This window comes from Prunus persica, chromosome G6 (assembly GCF_000346465.2).
Source record: "Prunus persica cultivar Lovell chromosome G6, Prunus_persica_NCBIv2, whole genome shotgun sequence".
Lineage (NCBI taxonomy): Eukaryota > Viridiplantae > Streptophyta > Magnoliopsida > Rosales > Rosaceae > Prunus > Prunus persica.
In genome coordinates, this window is record NC_034014.1 from 28,778,517 (window position 1) to 28,799,013 (window position 20,497).

At 38.0% G+C, this 20,497-nt stretch overlaps 5 protein-coding genes across 7 annotated transcripts; 2 read left to right on the top strand and 3 right to left on the bottom strand.

The window, feature by feature from the left end:
- Window positions 384-2,908, bottom strand: LOC18773367 (signal peptidase complex subunit 3B). Its single transcript, XM_007205968.2, has 6 exons — window positions 2,613-2,908; window positions 2,454-2,501; window positions 1,522-1,584; window positions 1,070-1,123; window positions 793-879; window positions 384-656 (listed from the first exon to the last, which is right to left on the bottom strand). Exons 1-6 carry the CDS (start codon window positions 2,736-2,738, stop codon window positions 531-533), a joined length of 504 nt encoding a protein of 167 aa, XP_007206030.1. The 5' UTR covers window positions 2,739-2,908; the 3' UTR covers window positions 384-530.
- On the bottom strand, window positions 4,353-6,020 carry LOC18772957 (basic 7S globulin). The gene has a single exon (XM_007205169.2). It carries the CDS (start codon window positions 5,778-5,780, stop codon window positions 4,485-4,487), a length of 1,296 nt encoding a protein of 431 aa, XP_007205231.1. The 5' UTR covers window positions 5,781-6,020; the 3' UTR covers window positions 4,353-4,484.
- On the bottom strand, window positions 6,881-9,596 carry LOC18772226 (heavy metal-associated isoprenylated plant protein 34). Its single transcript, XM_007208620.2, has 3 exons — window positions 8,985-9,596; window positions 8,758-8,830; window positions 6,881-8,614 (listed from the first exon to the last, which is right to left on the bottom strand). Exons 1-3 carry the CDS (start codon window positions 9,012-9,014, stop codon window positions 7,026-7,028), a joined length of 1,692 nt encoding a protein of 563 aa, XP_007208682.1. The 5' UTR covers window positions 9,015-9,596; the 3' UTR covers window positions 6,881-7,025.
- LOC18775559 (UDP-N-acetylglucosamine transferase subunit ALG13 homolog) lies at window positions 14,527-16,342 on the top strand. Of its 3 annotated transcripts, none has more exons than XM_007205931.2 (4): window positions 14,527-14,776; window positions 15,238-15,459; window positions 15,610-15,709; window positions 15,937-16,342. In XM_007205931.2, exons 2-4 carry the CDS (start codon window positions 15,280-15,282, stop codon window positions 16,191-16,193), a joined length of 537 nt encoding a protein of 178 aa, XP_007205993.1. In that variant the 5' UTR covers window positions 14,527-14,776; window positions 15,238-15,279; the 3' UTR covers window positions 16,194-16,342. The 3 variants fall into 3 exon arrangements, with proteins under 3 accessions (XP_007205993.1, XP_007205994.1, XP_020422093.1); XM_007205932.2 differs by having other exon boundaries at window positions 14,530-14,776; window positions 15,209-15,459; XM_020566504.1 differs by having other exon boundaries at window positions 14,530-14,776; window positions 15,280-15,459.
- Window positions 16,516-20,169, top strand: LOC18772926 (probable serine/threonine-protein kinase PBL7). The gene is made up of 6 exons (XM_007205124.2): window positions 16,516-17,580; window positions 17,686-17,951; window positions 18,384-18,766; window positions 19,118-19,250; window positions 19,369-19,458; window positions 19,551-20,169. Exons 1-6 carry the CDS (start codon window positions 17,250-17,252, stop codon window positions 19,701-19,703), a joined length of 1,356 nt encoding a protein of 451 aa, XP_007205186.1. The 5' UTR covers window positions 16,516-17,249; the 3' UTR covers window positions 19,704-20,169.

The following is a 20,497-nucleotide window of genomic DNA, read 5'->3' on the forward strand; positions in this document are numbered from 1 at the left end:
GAGAGCAGGGACAACTGGGTTCATCTTGCGTAGAGAGAGCAAAGTGTGAATGGAAGAGAACAAGTCTGTATTTAATTTATAGGGACATTTGTAATCTTATCATCAACAATAACGGAAACTCTCGAAATCCAAAAGCAATGTGGAAATATGATCCGTTTCCAATTCCCCTAGGCCTGTCTAAATTTGTCCCAACTTTCCAATACCCTTCAAATTTATTCGATATTTAAAACAATTTTTAAAATTTTAAATAAAGAAAAAACTGGGTTATATGAAATTGTAAAAACAATTTTCAATGACATGCAATTCTCTTCCAGTCCACATCCGGGGTTTCCTTGGGGAATACAGAGGCTATGGACTGCAAGCCAATTAGCAAACCAAGTTATAGAGAATCCAAAATCCGAGCAAATCTCAATATATTTCTTTTTTCTTATCAGAACTGAAAGCCTTCCGTGTTTCTAAGTCTATAAATTTAGCAACGATCATTCCTTGTTAAGAGAGGCTAAGGCTACAGAACAAATACAAACACAACCTCATCTATATTCTTGTGGCAAGCGATATCCAGACATGACTATCTTGTCAGCAAACATTTTGCCAGTCTTGGGCATCACATGCCAGTGCAATGTAAAGTTGAATTCTTTACCCCGGAGATTGCTTCCCTACACAAGCAACAATCATAAAGATTGTCAATTTCCGATCGAACCACTAAACTACATTAGATCTTTATTCTTCGGTAACGCCAAGAAACAATGCAAAGAATGGAAGGGACTGTACTAATTCATGAAGACGGCATACCTGATCAATGAAACGGTACTTGTTTGAAGTATGAATCCAAAACTTTGCATGCTCTTTGGTTGGTATGATCCCATCCCACAGAGAGATCTGTAAAATAGAGAGCAACGACTTATGTAACCTGCAACTAAAGCACTGGTACAGTCAACAAGCCCTAGGGATGACAACCTCATGTTTATCTCAAGAAAAGCAAAACCGAAACATATAACTAAGCAGAAATACAATTGAAAGAATATAACTCCAAAAAGCAAATGTGCAGCCAGATCCAAAGTAGCTTTACCTGATTCAGTGAGTTCTTTGGGGTTCCATACTCAGCGGCTAGAAAAACAAAAACCTGTCACGCATTGCAGATAAAAGTAGAAGGTATTAGCGTCAAGGTTATGAATCATACTTGCATGACATAAACTGGCAGGAAAATCAGAAAAGAGCTTCAATTGTCTTATTGTGTTCTGCATAATTTGAATTTCACTAGACACTCCAAAGAAAATGCAGCAAAACACAACAACAAAGACACTTCCTCAACGGAAATGAGGAGTAGTTTTTACTTTTGTTTATTGGCTTCTAGTTCTGTGCGTGAAAGTTACAATTACTCTCAAACCTATGATTATCATAAAACTTCCTCGCAGTGTACCCAAATACTACTTGAAGCACACACAAGACATACTCAAAAAAATGTATGCAACTGTGAATTCCTGCTAACACATACACACACAAATTTGTAAAATTGCAAACCTGCTTTGTGTTCCACGTAAACAATGACTGTAAGTCTGCTGATATATTCATAGTCATGCTGACCTGCATAAAATGAAAATCACTTTAGTTCATATCAAATTGTGATTCATTCCATACACATAATCTTCCTTTCTTAATCACCCATCTACTAGTCTCTACAAATCAAAAGGGAAAATCCAACGTTGATGATCCAAAGCGTAACCAACTTGGAAGGGGAAAACAGTTCATGCAGCTCAGGAGCAGTTGTAACTGCTGCCAATACCAAGTTCATTATAACCTCGAGCTTTAGTAAATGCCCTCTTAGTTTGATCACCAAACAAAAATAAAAAGGCCTCTAATTTTCTTTTACCCGTTTTCCTATAGTCACAATCCCATTCTGTTTTCTTATATGTGTCACAAAGCTCAACACCAGCAACTACCACCTACAACTAGTCAAATCATGGACCACCTTTTCGACTGAGGAGAAATACCACATCTTTTAAAAGGCTGAAGGACAGTGATCTTACTACTTGATTATCTATAAACAGACAGCCAATGAGCTCGCACCAATATGTGAAAAGAGGTGATTAAGCTCTCCAGGATCGTAATATTAATGTTTTATATTTTACTTTCAACACATAAAATACACCTAGATCAAAGAACCAAATGATTTAGTGTAACTAGACCACAAAACCCGGAAATTTCAGAGCTTTGCTCCGAAACCTGTACATCCATACATAGTCAATACACACACAAATGCATACACATGGAAATTTGATATAGAAAGTAACCCGAAGACCCTTGCTATAGAAAATAAATCCCAAAGTGGCAGTCTTTAAACGAGATTATAAAGAAGAATCAAAGAAAACCCATTTAAGCCAATACCAAATCGAATTCATATACAGAACAATTTCACATATAACCCCATCAAACTATAAATTAGAGAAATGTACCTCGTCGTTGCCATTTGGTTGCTTCTGAAACCAATTGATGTTCAGCACCTAAATAGACCCAACAAGCAAAATCATAAATAAAATCGAACTGGGTATTCTAATTGAAAACAAAATTCAAACTTTTAAAATCCTAGATCTACCAAAGAGAAGGGAAAGGACCTGGACTTGGGAAGTGGGAGTGGGGTGGTTGAGATTATCACAGATAGAGGCCATGGCACACATGAGGGCCAAAATTGTGACTGCGAACGTTAGCAAAGCATTGGCTCTGTACCCAAACGAATGCATCTTCTTTCTTTCTTTCTTTTTGGGTTTTTTTGCTTCGTTTTCTGCTTGTTCTGGTTTTGGTCCGAGAAAGAAAGAGAGAAAAAATGTGCGTTTTCTTTTGGGGGGGTTTGAAGAAACGAAGACTTGGGAGGTTTTGTTTTGTTTGTACTTATAATAATCAAATGACAGAGAAAGTGAGGGGATGGGAGAGTGTCACATTTTGGCTATACTGCTCAGTCATTGGACAAAGACACGTAGGTGGGGCCCTCCGTTTCTAATCTTCTTGGCAATTTTTGCTGGTCTGGTTTTTACCATGTCTGTAATTCTTTATTTATTCTATTCCATAATTTCTCCAAATATTGAACATGAGAAAAAATCAATATAAAAAATTGGGAATTTTGAAGTTGCATGTAAAAACATTGGATCACTTGGCTATATTATTTTAAAAAAAATTAGTAAAAACGCGTATAGCCTCTAGGCTATATGATTTCTTAAAGAAATTATAAAAATTTTAAAAACAAAACATACGCCTAACGATTAGGCGCCCAGATGTACAACCGCGCTGCTATACTATTTTAAAATACATTTTAAAAAACCGGGTATAGCCGCTCAGCCATACTATATATAATACAAAAAAAGGACCCGACCAACACCTAGGCACCACGTGTCAAAACAGTAAAGCCAACCATCTATACTATTTTTTACAAAAAATTAGGGAAAAACCATGTATGGCCACGCGGCTATACTATACTATATATATGTAAGACCCATCCATCACGTGTTAAAAAAGTAAAGCTGATCGGCTATACAATTTTAGTATAGCCAAGCGGCTATACTATTTCTTGAAAAAAAAATTAAAAAAATCTTGTATTAATTATTAACTGTTGCTTCTACCGAAAAATAACAATAAAACCTGGCTCTTTGGGCTCTTCAAAGGAACGCTTTTTCTTTAATTGGCTAAATCTTATATTTCCTTTAAAAAAAATATGATATTTGGACCCAACAAAATATCATTGGGTTTGAGTTTTTTTTTTGGTTAACTAAAACGAGGGTACAGGCCCAACAAATAAACTCAGCCCGAAACAAGCCTTGGCCTGGCAATGGCAACACTAGCCCAAGTCACCCTCAAGCCTCTTTTATATATTTAGCAGATTATGTATTAAGATTTTTTTTAAAGTACAAGCGATACTCTAAACTACACAAAGGATGAGAGGTTCTCAAACACACTACTATTTAGGTGCCATGAAGGTTCGAACATGAGACCAGTAATTTGCAATTCAATGTCATTTTTTTAGTACTAAGATACATAACCATGAAATGGACCATTTACCCAATTGTTCATTAGGTTATAAATCCATTTGAGCATGTCATCATTTAATGAAATAACTCAAAATCAATAAGTTTTTGAATACCATGGTACGTTTTCTTATCTTTTAAAAGTCCTAATTGAATACCACCGGACTTGTATTGATTATTTTAAAATCATAATTGAATACTACCAAATTTTTATTGATTACTTAAAAATCATAATTGAATATAGCCGTACTTTTAAGCTTCAAAACAATCCATTAAAATCACAATTGAATACACCCCCAAATTTGAGTTTCAAGCAAGAAAAAGACATAAACAACAATATAATTAAATAAAAGTTTTATTTATGCCGTCACTTAATTAGAGACAACATCAAGCATAAAGCTTTAAAGTACATATTTTATTTGATCAACATACACAAAAACCCTCGGATCATCTCTCAAAAGGGTTCACAATCTACGGATCAGTGTTGGTGGAGGAGGTGCCAAAGTTGAAGTTGGCACAGTTGGTCCTGCGGAACAACAAGGAAGAGCTAAATCCCAGCCTTGAGTTCATCAAATCAAACTGCAGCAGATTATCCTCCAACTGCTGGGTCCCAATCACAATTGGAGCCTTAGGCCTCATCCCACCGTCCACAAACGCCAAACACATCACGCCAGGACGTGGCTGAATCATAGCGTTTGCACCAAAAATTCTCCACATGATGTTTTTCTTATTGTCCAGAACAAGGTCTATGCTGGGAACCGTAGGCCCCATCTTGCTGGTAGGGATTCTGTTTGCGTCAAAACATGCCCCAAATGGTGCCACGGGTTTCACATGAGGCACCCCTCGAAGCTGGTTCATGAAGAGCTGATTGAGTGCCCTGAAAATTGGGGTTTGGAGAGTTGTGTAGGGAGTTGTGGTGCTGATCATTGCCCCACCAAACCCACCCTTTGGGATCGAAGGCAACATGGCGTTGTTGATTTTAATTGATAGAATATTGATGTAGTACTCTCCTTGCTGGCCTACGGTGAATGGGGCATAGGTCAACTGGCGTGACACATCGATGCCCGGCTTCATGAAATAGGGTCCTGCACCGAAGAAAACGGCGCCATTTTTGCCAGGTGAGGAAGTGAGGCACAGTGCAAATTTTGGTGGGAAGCCAAAGTGGGAAGCTAGTTGGTATGGTAGGGAAATTGGGGAGTGGCCTAGACCAGCAACACCTTGAACATTTTTGGGTAACCCCTTTTGCAAGATATTGGAAGGTGCACAAGCAAAGAGGAAATGGGGGTGTGTGACCATTGGGCCAGGGCTTGAGCCTTGGGTTGACGGGATTTTGAGGACATCCTCTGCGAGCTCACCCTGGGCACTTTGTTGGGTCACAGGGTTCGTGGTCAAGAGCCCACAAGCGTTGGTATGGCAGCCTGGTCTGGTTTTCAAAGAGCTGCACGTGCGGCACATGTGGCTGTTGGCCCTAGCACACTGGCTTGAGTGGCAAACAGGGGCTTTGTAAGTTGATGACGTGTATTGGTTCTCACAATTGACTGATAAGAACCTCCCAGTTAGGTCTATGACAAAGGGGAACTGGACTAGAGGGGTTCTTTTGTGAATTTGGGCCACATGGAGATTGGTTGCCCTATCTTTCTGGACTTTGAGGACAAGCTTGTTTGGTCTGATGGGGACGTGGGTTTGGGATTTGGTTGCTGAAGATGTGAGAATGATAAGAGATAAAGAACAGAAGAAGAGCAGGAAATTATGAAGGAAAGAAGCCATGGATGCAATTGGAATTTGGAAATGAACAAGTTTTGGTATAGATAGGAAGATGAAACGGTGGGAATTGGCAAAGAACTAGAGAGGCAGAGCTTGAATTTATAGAGGGGTGGCTTGCATATGGACATTTCAGAATTTGGGATTGTGTCCTTGCTTGAGGGATTTGAAAGCAGAAGAAGTGAGCATAATCTTGATATGAGAACAAAGAGTTGGTGAGTATGTAGGGGTACTTGGCAGGGAGGAAGGGCTTCAATGGGCTGCCCCAGACATGCAGTCCCTTGTGCTTTAAGTAACAAACAAAAAAAGTGACACTGGGTTTGGCCGGTACTCGAAACCGGCATTAGTTTTGCATTTGGAAAGCAAATCACCCTAATCATCTTTCTTAATCTGATAGGGATCATGTTTAATGGTTTATAAAGCAGAATTAGTTCTGCAATAACACAGTTTCTAAGTTCATCCAGAGGCAGCCTTCACCACATAGGTACAAAGCTTACCGACATGAATTTCAAAACCAGTTCTTTTCTGTAACGGTAGACTAATCATCATATCTGAAACTGAAGCTTACTTAAGATTTTGTTAGAAATCTTGTATAAACATGAAGATTAGGTGTTGTATTAGGCCTGTTCAGATTGGGTCAATATGAAAGGCTCACAAAGGCAAAGCCCATATATTTAGTTTGGTTTACTGAGGCTTAAAGAACAGCCTCTTTTTCTCATACCCCACCAGGTGAGAAAAACACTGATGGCTCTGTTTTTTCAATTCTGGTTTCTGATAGCTCTGTCTCTGTATATAAATTATAATGCCAATGAAGTCACGTTTTCCTACCTTTCCAATCCGGACTTGATGGTGGAGACTGGTGAGGATATGCAAGTCAAAAGGAGAAAAATCATGGACCTAATAATTTCAACAGATAGATAGAGATTGATGCTTTAAATATTTCCAAGTTGAAACCCACACATGATGCACCTTGATTAAAGTGCCTTCCTCTGCATCATTCTGGCAACCCTTATAGTATTTTAATTGAGATCCTAAACAAATTAGTTAAACAAATCATCAATGGGAGAATTAGGTTAGGGTTAATATACATTTACCAAGAAGCAAAATTTACCCATATTACCAAGTAACATAAGCAATGGTACTTCCATAGTGTTTGCATTAAGCACCAGAAATACAATAATCCTAAAAAGATAAAAAGATAGAAAGAAAAAGAAAAAAACATGACTGAAACCCTAGCTACTTTTTACTTGTTCACATAAGATAGCAACCATTAGGATTCTCATCACTGAAATAGTTGGAGTAAGGATCATTTGAAGATGGCATTTGCTGAGGAGGCATGAAGTTCATGGGGGCATGTGGCCGTGCATACATCATGGGCTGGTACATGCCATTGCCATTGCCATTGCCTCTCTGTTGGTTCATCATCATGGCCATGTATTGTTGTTGCTGCAGCTGCATCTGCTGCTGCTGCTGTAGTTGCTGGAGCTGCTGCTGCTGCTGCTGGTTATAAGGGTTTCCAGCAGGCCCCATCCCTTGATAATATCCACCGTTCATCATCGATGGTGTAGGCAATCCTTGAACTGCTGGAGCATTACCCATCTGCCCCATTGGATAATTACCCATTGGACCCCTCTGGCCCATTTGGCCCGTCTGACCCATCTGACCCATTGGACCCCTCTGGCCCATTTGACCCATCTGCCCAATTGGAACCATCTGGCCCTTTTGGCCCATTTGAATTTGATGCATATCTCCTCCATTGCCTCCTCCTTTGCCTCCTCCTTTGCCTCCATTGCTTCCCTTCCCCTCTTTGCCTTCTTTGATTTCTTTGCCCCCTTTCCCTCCTTTGCCATGATTGAGCACCACATCAATTTCATGATAATCATTTTTCCCCTTCTTAAGTTCACGGGCACCATCATGTTTGCCTCCACCCTTTTTCCCTCCATTGCCCTTGCCATTGTTTTTCCCATCACCACCATCCACACCACTTCCTTTGGAACCACCCCTTCCTATACTAGTACTTCTTTTAAGCCAACCCACCAAGCCACCTCCACTCTTGCACTCTTCTTTTTCTTTTTCTCCTTTCTTTTTCTCCCCTCCTTTGCCATTTCCACCCCCTTTCTTTCCATCCTTGCCATTCTTCTTTTCATTATTTTCACTCTTGCCCTTCAATTGCACAGGAAATTCAATAACCCCACCTTTCTTGGCAGAGCCTCCCCCACCACCGCCACCTGATTTTTTCTCATTCATAGCATGCATATTGATCATTCCAGCAGGCCCATGTGGCCCATGGCCATTTCCCATGATTGGCATCATCTTCCCATAAGGCCCTTGTGGACCCATCATACCTGGCATCATCTTATTGGGTTGCTGCTGCTGGTGATGGCCATGGCCATGCCCAAACTCTTGTTCATCATCATCATCATCATAATCTTCATCACCAAACTCATCAAATTCCTCATCATCAAACTCACTGTCATATTCATCATCAAACTCACCATCACTCCCACCAAATTCATCCTCTGGCAAATTGAATTTCACAGATTTCTGGTCCTTAGGAGGAGGCATTTTCATGGCTTTACCCCCTTTGAATTGATGCTGCTGCTGTGCTTGTTGTTGTTGTTGGCCACCCTTTGGCTTCTGAGATTTGTTGTCTTTTCCACCTTTCCCAGCAGCCATCTGATTGTTGAGCTGAGCTTGGTTGTTGTTTGAAATCCTTTGAACTCCCAGAAGCTGGGCATTTTTCCCTTCTTTTTTAAGTTTCTTAATAAATATGATTGGCTCAATATTCCCAATCACAGTCACCATCCCCTGATCTGCATCTATAATGCTGTTGTACACACCTGGACAACAAGACCATTCAAACAATTAGCCACAAAAACTACTTAACCCATTGAAATTCACAGCATAAAGATCGGTACTTTAAGCTAATATTAATGAAAAAATACTGATTAGCATTTTTGGGTAACAAATTAAACGAACATACCTTCAATTTTCAACGCTTTCCTAACTTTCCCCTTACAGCCCAAGCAGCAAATATTTACTTTGTAAACCGATCTCTGCAAGTAAAAAAAAAAAAAAAATCCAAGAAGACCAACTTAGACTGAGTCACTGTTTGTGCCGAATTAGTAAGAAAGAAACTAACAGAGGAACAGTATAGCATAGCTTTGTTTCAGAACATTATGAACGAAAATAGTTTAAACAAAAGTGTACCTCAAGATCCATAACCTCCAGCTTACTCATTGTCTATGAGAGAGAGAGAGAGAGAGCAAACAGGTTTGCTTGAGATTGTGAGCGGAGGATATAAATGCAGACAGAGAGAGAGGAAGAGAGCTCAAAGGCGGTTGGTGAGAGAGAACTCAACACTTTATCTTTTAGCTTTCTTCCTCCGTTCGAGGGTTTTGTGCACTCTCTTTTCAAGCAATATTTTAAAGCAGGAAAGAGAGAGAGTGAGCAGTCCGTTTGCTCCAGCTCCAAGTGCCGCGACCAGATTTATAAATCGAATATCTTCTGAATAATACAACTTGAACAACAACGGAGAGGTTTATATAGCTAAACAGAAACTAATCCTAGTTTAGAAAAGATAAAAGAAACAGGAAAGTTAAAGATTAATCCTAGTTCAGCTCAGATTAGTTGCCTCCTTTTGCCAGGGAAACCCAATTAAAAAAAGAAACACAACTAAAAAACTATGAATAGTTGCCTCCTCCTTTTGCCAGGAAAACAAAAAAGAAAGCATCAGATAACACTCTACTTCACTAGGAAATCATCAATTTAAAAAATACTATTATATTCTAACACAACATAGTAGAAACTAATACAACACTAAAGCAGCAAATTAAGCATAATTAATCATAATTAAGCCAAACTTAAGCAAGATTTAAGCAGAGCTTAAACATGATTTTGTACCACTTTTTGCACGTATTGTAATGAAACAGCTGGCGATTGCTTGGCTGGACACGGCTCTCTCTGTGTTACATTATTAGGATTGCTAAAGTACATGGCTTTATAATTTTATGGCACGCAGAAAGTGATTTAATAACTTATTTTGGAAACAAGGCCAGACATGATTAGACTAAAGATCAATAGCCATGGGCCCCATCTTCTCTACGATCATGAGCAGTGGTGGGCCCTAGAACTGGGCCTTTATATCCGGGGCTCCATCACTCAGATGCTCTTACAATTATTTAAAGCCCAATAAATTTTTGCAAGTACCCTTCCATAAATTATTTGGATATCCTTTCTTTTTTGTGTTTTTTTTTACATAAACAATAAATTACTTTTAATTAATTTAATATAACTGAAATGAAAATTAGAATTTTGGTGCAATAACGAATTTACCGTCCTAATTAACTCGCTTAACTTATGTATAGGGCTGGTTGAGTGTCTGCCTAGCCTAAAGTTTTTTTAATATAAAATACCTACATATGTTATAAGTTCAGTCCAAATTTCAAAAAATTAAAAGCAAACCCTACACCATATCTTCTCTTTCCTTCTCTTTGGGATATACAACATCAGCTTGTTTCTCTATCTTTGAGTATTCTATGATTTAATTAGGGATGAAAGAGAGTTTTTTAATAATATCGATAATGCATTGATAATTGAAGAATTTAAGAGTTCTAAGCATCGATAGTTTTGTTTTATTTTGCATTGCATTTACTTTTGGTTTTAATGTTTATTTGTGCATTTGTGGAACTTTTATTTATGGACAGAGATGTATTTGAAGGTAAGGGTAATTACGTCCTCCTTGACTAAATGTATCTTTTTATGTTTATTAATAAAATTAACTCGTACCATTGAATTTAGCATAGGCGGAACCAAGAGGGGGCACCCTTAAAAATTCAAACACTTTCTTTTATGACAAATCAACCTAGTATTTAAGAAATCCCTAATTCTCTTTTTGGTATGAATAACCTATCACTCTTTTATGATTACAAATGCATGCAATTCAAAAGAATTTTAGACATGAGAATGAAAGAGAAACAAAGAAAACAGTGAGCATTTAAGAATTTGTGAGGAATTTTGTAATATTTTTACAATATTACTAACATATAATTGTCTATACAGCCATATTTGAGAGGGACCAGTGCCCACCCTGAGCATGCATTGGCTCTGCCAATATAGATTAATATTTAAGTTTTGCCCATTTAATTTTCGAATCCTAGAACCGCCATTCCCACGAATGCAAGAACTCCGATCTCAAGTGTATTAACAACTACAATTTGAATCTCTAGGGTTAAACTCAAACATGAGGGTGGCAAAGATGGAGCTCATGCAATGATGCAGTTGCCGAAAGAGTGTCATCTATATATTTTGTGAAGCATGTCAGTCATTTTGGACACTAGCATGGCTGTCAGTTCGACCATTTTCGACTGAAATTATTTGAGAGATCGATAAGAGTAAAATGGTCAATTCACAGATAAGGCCAACTGCCGGAAGCAACGGAGCATTTCAAAGCTAAACCACACATATATATATATATATATATATATCTTAGATGTGAAAGAAGAAGAATCAAAATGCTCTCTCTGAGTTTGAACCCTTCTTTTGCAACAACATTATTGTTTGTCCTCCTCCTTAAAAGCCTAACCCGTGAAGAAATTCTTGTCCTCATTGCTTCTTTATTTTACCTTTGAGACCTTTGAGAAGGAAACCAAAAAAAAAAAAACAGAAAAGAAGAAGAAAGATATTCTTGATCTGTAAAAGATATTTGAATGGTGACAAAAAGGAACCCCACCACTTGCCACAAAGTTAGAAACCCAGAGATAAAATAATTTAACGTTATTAAAATGCTTTATGCAGCATAGGGTAGCTCACAAAATGGCTTTCCAACCCAAAACTTTGACTGCAAATCTTCTCTAATAATTGGAGATCAAAAGATTACAAGGAAAGCAACCAAATATTTTATCTCCATTTGTGTGATGTTGGGCAGCTCTGGTTCAAATTATACGTACACTTTTTTTCCCTGCACTATTCTATGGTTCGAATCAATATAGGGTACGGACCAAAATATCTAGCTATATTTATGTTGAAGCCTGTGAACGTATGCAACATTCGAATCCTTAAAAGCAAAGGGCAGGATGATTTACTTTTATATGTTTCATAATTGCTCCAGTTCAAGCCACTTTAAAGCTTTTGCTTCTCTACAGACTATACGCATGCCTAAAATAAAACTGTCCAGCTCCTATGACAGAAATCTGTACCATATATACATGAACCAATTTTATTTCTTTTGTGATGATCAGGTTCAGATGGGAAGATTGCAATCTTGTGTGAAGTGAAGTCGTCCTTGAGATATTGGATTGAATTGCTGAATGAAAACCCATTTTTCTGTTTTTGGTATGAAGTTTGAGAAGATGGTAGTCTTGTTAAAATAAATATGGAATCGGAGTTGCTTGATAGAGATAATGTTACTGGGAACTGTCCAGATGGGCAGCTGTTGATTGATTTATACACAGCTGGGTTTGTTTGGTTCTGAGACTAAGTAGCTCAGGTCAGGTCAGCTGGGTCCCCGAGAAAGGAGGAGACAATTAGGTCAGAGACCAGACCAGACCAGATCAGAGGCTTTATTTAAAATATTAATGGACTGGACAATGGAGATGGTTGGCTGGTAGGTTGGGATCCGAAATTATGGTACAGCCCTAGTCGGTGAACAGTCACACCTCTGGACTGGTCACAGGCTCTCCCTCCTTTCCTTTATGTTGGATTTGATGGAGGTAAAGCGAATCACGCATTTTCTGTTTTTACTGAAAAAATGGGGTCCTCAAATAAAATATTATCATCCTTCCAATCCAACTCCAAGGTAAATCCATTATGCACATGTTTCAATCCAAGCACGAAGCTGACTTTTCTTTATACGAACGGTTAAATTCAAAGAGACGGGCCAATAACACATCACAAATAATATTGATAGGAGAGTGCTAGTAATATTTTTTCTAATTTTCTCTTTTAGATTTTTTTTTTCTTCTCATGACAAGTGTTATTTTTTTTACACTTAAAACAATGTCATTAATGCATCACACAAACTAATTTTTATTTTTCAAGTTTATCCTTATTAAATGTATTAATTTATTTTAATAACAAGCTAATTTTTTTTACAACTTTCTTATCACCTTGTTGAAAAATTAAATAAGAAAATAAAAACAGAAGTTTTTTTTAAAATTTTTTTCCAAAGAGAACCTTTGTTTTGTTAAATAACAAAATAAAGATGATAACAATGTTATGTAACAAATTTTTTTTTTATATTCTAAAAAATGACGTTTTTCTTATTTAATTTTAACAATGTGCTAAAGAAGTTGTAACAAAATTTGAATAAATTGAAGAAAATATAAAAACCAATACATTTTAAAAGGGTAAATTTGGAAAACAAAAAGTAACTTGTGTGATGCATTAATGACATTGTTTTAAGTATAAGGAAAATGACGCTTGTCATAAAGAGAAGAGAAAAAAATCCAAAAAAATAAGTTAGAGAGAAGATTATTATCATTTCTAATATCAATATTGTTATTAACTTAATCATCTACAAAACTCAATAAATATAAAGTTTTATCACTAAAAATCTTAATATTAACTATTAGTAGACTTATTTATTATATTTTGTAATTTATTCAAGTTTTTGATATGCAACTCATATTCTTCAACAAGAACAACATCCAGTAAAATAATTAACTCTCTTTGTCTGGTTGCGTGATTGATGGAGATGTGACTGATTTCATAATGTGATTAACACACACACTCTTCTTTCCAATCATCCCTCTCTGTCCTACCAAACTTAACATGCAAGAGCCAAATGTGTCAAACCCATTTGGTTGAAATTGAACTGAAGCTTTGTCTAGTTGTGACAGATGCTACCTAGCTCACACATGTGAAGTTTCTAAGCGTGTGAAGTGCATAAACTGTAATTATATGTTGGGAATGGAAACTAATGTCTCAAATCACAAGAAAGAAAATAAAAAAGGAGAAAATGTTACAAAATCCAATACAAAAATTCAAATCCCCAAGAATAAGTATGGTCATTGTCGTAGGCAGTCATTGCTTTTTTACCTTTAGACTTCAAATCAAGACTGAAGAGCCTCACTTTTGTCCCCCTCCTTTGTTCTCGTTTAAACATCCCAACCCAAAGCACGCCCCTTTTCCCTCTTGTATGCTCACTTGTGTCGCAAATATTCCCTCACTTTGTCCTTTGAACCCTTCACACACCCCAACACCACACAACACACAACACACAACACACAAACACAAACACAAACACAAACACAACACCACACTCGGGAAAAGCCATACACAATTTCTTAGAAAGGAGAACAAAACTCTGTTCTTTATGTTCAAGGAACATAGTGTTGCAAAGAGACCCAAAGGGGTTTGGGCCAGTGTTTAAGTCGAAATGAAATGACCCAAAACGTAGAACAAAGATCACAAGGCCCATCGCCTACAAAAGAGAACAAAACCTAAAAACAATACAAAAAATTCTATAACGAGGGCCTTATCTCTTAACCGTTAGATCAAATTAGTTAGTCGTTGAATTAAATTAGTTAGTTTGAACGAACAATTAAGAGATAGGACCCTTACTACAGAATGACTCTACAAAACAAACCCATAAGAAAACTCAAACGGACCAATTGAAAGAACCAACATCAATGACAGCAAAGACCCATTTATTTAATAGAATGTCGTGTGAGTTGAACACAAGACCAGCCCATTGGAAAATATGTCATAAACCCAAGACCCAACTTAAAATGGAGCTCACTTCTCACGTGCGGTTTCCATCACACGTGTTCGAGCAAAGCCCGTGCCATTATCCTTCTTCACCCTCCGGCGTGCTCTCTCTCTCTTCTTCTCAAGCTGTCAGTCTGACGGCCATGGCGAAGCTTACAGTCGATTAGTCACCACTTTAGGAGGGCACGAGAAGAGCTGAGAGAGCTCAGAACCGTCGATTAGCCGCCACGTACTCGCATCCCAACCGTCCCCTTCAATTTCAGTCGCACAAGCCCATTAGCCTTTTCTTCAAGGTCTGTAGCCTTTTCAATAATCTGTCAAATTTTTGTTTTTTATTAACTTAATCAGGTTCTTGTGATTAATTGAGTCAGTAATTGGTCAGTTTGATGGGAACTGTTATTTTTGCGTCGGAATTCACTGCCGAGTAAGTTTGTAAACGTTGGGTTTGTGAGTTTTATCAATCTTGTGTATGATTAAGACGTGCATTTATATTTCTTATGTTGATGGCGTTGTTGAATGGCTTAAAGTTGGTATTTTTCATTAAAATTTATTAGATTTGGTTTAACAAATTGCTATTTTGTTCTTGTTGTGCGTATTCTTTGTCATTAGAGCTTTTCAAATGTATTTGATTATCATATAGTCGCCAATTTTGTTTTTTGTTTTGTTTTTGGAGAAGAACCCTATTTTCATAATTCCTACTTCCTTAATTGTTTTCATTGTGATAGGTGTTTCTTGTTGCTTGTGGTTGCTATAGGGTTAAGTAGTTTGTGCTTTGGGGAAATTTACATGATTGTAGATGGGAGATACTGAGGCTACCGTGAAGTCGAAGAAGACAGTTTTTGTGACTGTTGGAACTACTTCTTTTGATGCTCTTATTAGAGCAGTGGATACTCAGGAGGTTAAAGCAGAGTTGTTAAGGAGAGGGTATACCCAGCTTCTCGTTCAAATGGGCCGTGGATCTTATATCCCCACCAAGGTATTTTTTGATTTCTCTGGTTCTAGTTACTCGGCATGAATTGTGGTTAGTTTCTGTTGCTCACAATCTACTGTGAAGTAGCAAACTCTAGGGTTGCAAAGCGGAGGTTTAAAGAATGCATGATCCATTTTATTTTATTTTATAATGCAGTCTGAAGGAGGAGATGAGACCCTTGCTGTAGACTACTTCACTTTTTCATCAAGCATTGCAGACCATCTGAGGGCAGCATCTCTTGTGATTAGTCATGCAGGTATAATTCGGATAGCGTCTTCTTACCTTTCGGAAAGTTGTATTCTTTCCCTTGGCTTTTAAAATTCATCAATTTCAAATGAATGTTTTAGAGTAAAGTTTATGAGTAAAATAAAAGTACGAGAGAAGAGGAAAACTTTGTTAATTGTGAGCCATTTTTATTTACTTTGATCCTTGATATATCATGGGCTTGATGTTTTATGTGAATATTATTCTACTGTGTTGCAGGGTCAGGGAGCATATTTGAGACATTGCGGCATGGTAAGCCATTAATTGTGGTGGTGAATGAAGATTTGATGGACAACCATCAAAGTGAGTTGGCAGAGGAACTAGCAGACAGGAAGCATTTGTACTATGCTCGTACGCGGACACTTCATCGTGTTATAGCAGACATGAATTTGGATTCCCTCATTCCATACCACCCAGGTGATGCCACACCTGTCGCCAAGCTTATCAATCAGTTTCTTGGTTTTGCAGACGACTGATGGAATTTTAAAATTTTATGACTAGCATGATGTCCATTTGAATAAAAGATTTGCAATGTGATAGATATTGATTGATCATCATACACGGTTGAACCAAATGAAGATTAATAGGATTGGGTTGGCCAGGATCTCAAATCCTTTTGATACCAGATTGAGAAGACATAATTTCGTTTGCGTAGTTGAGACTCCTTGACATGAATAACTTGGGATGCCTTGTGTTAACTGTTTCGACTTGGCCCTACATTACTTTATTACATACCCATGTTATGCACCACCTAACTTGTACCAAATGTAACGGCAAAATGTTACTCGGTCACAAAAACAGCAGTTTTTATTTCTCTCTTTCACCTATGACATCTTAATTGGAAGAAGAGGGATGCAAGGTCAGTGTCTCGTATGCTGCCGCGTGCCCGACTGACCGTAGCATTGCTCTTGGAAGAAACTGATGGTAGGCAAGCCTGCGAGTATCTGCGCATTATTTCCTTATTCTCCCGGTTCTCTGGGTTTGAAGCTGCTTTTCTATTGTTTATTTTTCGGTGGCAATTGTATAGTTGGCACTGGCAGACTTGCCAAGTCCACTTCAACTGGTGAAAAAAGTCATTATCCACCTGTCCGCAAGTCAAGGATAGTGATAAAACGGAATTTTCGGATGCTGTGGATTATAATTTGGAAATAATTATTTGAGTTGAGAATGGATATGAAATGGTGCAAAAGCTTCCAAGATTTTCTGATACAGAGACAAAGACAATTCCTTAGAAAAATACAAAAGAAGAGACGAAGGAAGTACACAAAACCATTTGGTATTCACGAGAGAGAGAGAGAGAGAGAGAGAGAGAGAGAAGAATCATGTGAAGAAAAATTACCAAAGTTGGGGGGAGAGAGAGAGAGAGAGAGAGACGGCATCCTACTTAGAAGGGAAACAAACTCAGCCTCCCAACACTACCCATATACAAACTTCCACCTCAACATTACCAAACTCACCTCTCTCTCTCTCTCTCTCTCTCTCTCTCTCTCTCTCTCTCTCTCTCTCTCTCTCTTTTGCATTGCTTTGTGCTCATGGAAGTTAACACCATTGCTGCTGCTACATCTGCAGGGCCAATAGGCCTTGCTGCAGAAAACCAGACCTACAAACATCATCATTCACATTCTCAACTCTACAGCCACCATCACCACCATGGCATTTTTCCTTCAAAATCTGTTCTTATTATCATCATATCAACCATTTCAGTAATGGTCCTCCTTGCTATAATCTTTATCATATTAATGCTTCGCCGTGTCGTCAAGTCCACCAAAAACAATGGCAATATTTACAAAGAGAGCAGCATCATGAACAACACAAGTAGCAGGTTCATTGCTCAAACCACAGTGGCCTTTAATTCTAGCCCAGGTAATAAAACATACCCATCTTGTGTTTCATTTTCATCTTTGCTAGGATGTATTTTTGTAATTAAAGACATTATTTTGAACAAGTCCATTGAATTTTGAGTGGCAGATGTGAAGGGTGGGTGCCTCCAAGGAGGGAACTCTGGAAGGTCAATTAGGACACCTATAGTCACAGCAGCAAGCAGATACAAAGGAGTTCAAGTGTTCTCATACAAAGAACTTGAGGAAGCCACTGATGGATTTAGCGAAGCAAATGTGATAGGGCATGGTGGGTTTGGAGTTGTGTATAGGGGGGTCCTCAGAGATGGGACTGAGGCAGCAATTAAGATGCTGCACAGGGAAGGAAGGCAAGGAGAGCGTTCCTTCAGGGTTGAGGTGAGTGACTTCATTTATTACTTTTTGTTCCTATTTGCTTCTTTCAATCCCCTCTTTCTTTGGTTAATTGCTGTTTCTGTGTTTGCTTATCTTCCTTTTGTCATTATTAGATGTAGGCCTTTGTATTGTCAACACAGGCCAATAATAGATTTTTGTCTCTCTCTGTATCTCTACGTCTTTCAAAAAATGCTATCACCTTCTAGTCCTGGTGTGTTATCTAAAACTCACTTAAATAAGCAAATATTGGATGTTGACTTAAGTCCTGGTTATGTTTTGATCAAGGAGTTTTTTATTTTATTTTTATGTGTGCATGTCTTATTAAACAAGTTTAGACCTTGAATTGCAGAATACAATATTGCCTCTAGACACTTTCTGCACATGGGTTTGAGAGAAAAATGAAAATAACAAATGCCTCATATCTTTGTATTGTAGGTGGATCTGCTAAGCCGATTGCACTCTCCATACTTGGTGGAGCTGCTTGGTTATTGTGCTGACCAGCACCATAGGCTCCTCATATTTGAATGCATGCCTAATGGTACTCTGCAACACCATCTACATTCTACAAACAAACATCAGCCGTTGGATTGGGGGACCCGATTGAGGATAGCTCTTGATTGTGCTAAGGCCCTTGAGTTCCTCCATGAGCATGCCATCCCATCTGTTATACACCGGGACTTCAAGTGCACCAATGTTCTGTTAGATCAAAACTTTCATGCCAAGGTATCTGATTTTGGATTGGCCAAGATGGGTTCTGATAAAATCAACGGTCAGATTTCGACGCGTGTGCTGGGGACCACAGGATATCTGGCACCAGAGTGAGTGCTATATCATCTGTAATGGACCCCCTCTCATTGTCATTAAGATACCAACAAATATATAGGCACAGCAATAGAAGCATGCACATGGGAGCATATACTAGATCACTGCTATGTTAGCTGTCATTTTTGTATCATCTTCAGGTTTTACTTGGGCAAAGCAAAAGGCTGTTAATGAAAATGAAAATGCATACCTAAACACCATTTTAGAAACTGCATATTAAGAAGACTTCAAAGAGACCCTTTGATTCAAAGATGGAAGTACAAGAAGAGCATTATGTGTGTGTGTGTTCTCTACTTAATAACTGTGATGTTTTATTTTTAATGAGTTTTGGACGTTTGGTGATATAGGTATGCCTCAACAGGAAAGCTTACTACAAAATCAGACGTATACAGCTACGGGGTGGTTCTTTTAGAGCTCATAACAGGGCGTGTGCCGGTAGACACCAAACGGCCTCCCGGAGAGCATGTCCTTGTCTCATGGGTCAGTCAATGAATAAATTCATCACTTTTTCCTCTCAATAATATTCAATCATCATAGCATACAATGTCCCTATACATCAAACTAAAAAGCAATTGACTTTGGTTCTATGATTTATCAGGCTCTTCCAAGGTTAACTAACAGAGAAAAAGTATTGGAAATGGTTGACCCAGCTCTACAGGGGCAATTCTCAAAGAGGGATCTAATTCAGGTCAGCTTAGCTTAGCTTCCTATAATCATCAGCAGCAAATTATTGATTCTAAATTTTTCTTGCCACTATAAATTGTTGTTCTTTTTTTACAGATAGCAGCTATTGCAGCAATGTGTGTGCAGCCAGAACCTGAATATCGGCCTCTAATGACTGATGTTGTGCCTTCTCTAATTCCTCTGGTTAAAAACTCCAGCTCTTCTGGTTCCTCTAGATTTCAGAATCATATAACAAGTCCAAGGTATTAGGAGCTATGTGAAAACAGCAACTTGAAGTAAACCGTTCAGATATCTGATCAGCCTTTGGCAATAATTCTTCTCACTGAAAACATGTCAAGTTTTCATAAATATAGTGAAAAGTGAAAAACCAATGGTCAATAATAAATTGAGTTTCAGTAAAGCTGACTCATAAAGGTGAAATTAATGTTTCATGTGCTTCAAACTTCACACATCACATGGGAAAATACCAACATTAGAAACAGCCCTTTCTTTCGATTCTCAGTCAGAACCTTAACAAGCAGACGATCGAGCAGCAAATGCAAAGATGTTACAAAGAGGATATGCATTGTTAATTAGCTGTGATTATCTCCTGTATGCAAAGCCTTTGATTTGAACACCATTGCTTTTGTTGTAAATTAAGAATTGATAAAGCTGTAACCTTTTTTGGTTGCTATCAAAGATAATCTAGTCATGAAAGAGAAAGTTACCATCTTTTCCTGGAGGACCATATGTTGATTATATATATGTTGTATTTATAATCCCTAATTTTGATTCGGACGAAAATGACACCACATCATATCATGTCAAATCCGATCCATTTTCATTTATCCTAGTATGATTTGGATTGGACTTTGGAGGAAAATCGCGTTATTAACATCGTAATCATATATCATGATATCCCAATGAAAATGACACAAAACAAACAGCACACCCCATTAATACATCGAACTCATAATTTCCTTTGGTCGTTGTGACCGAACGTATTTGTGGGCACCAATGACATTGAAAATCAACTTAGAAAAACGAAAGAGACATAACCCATC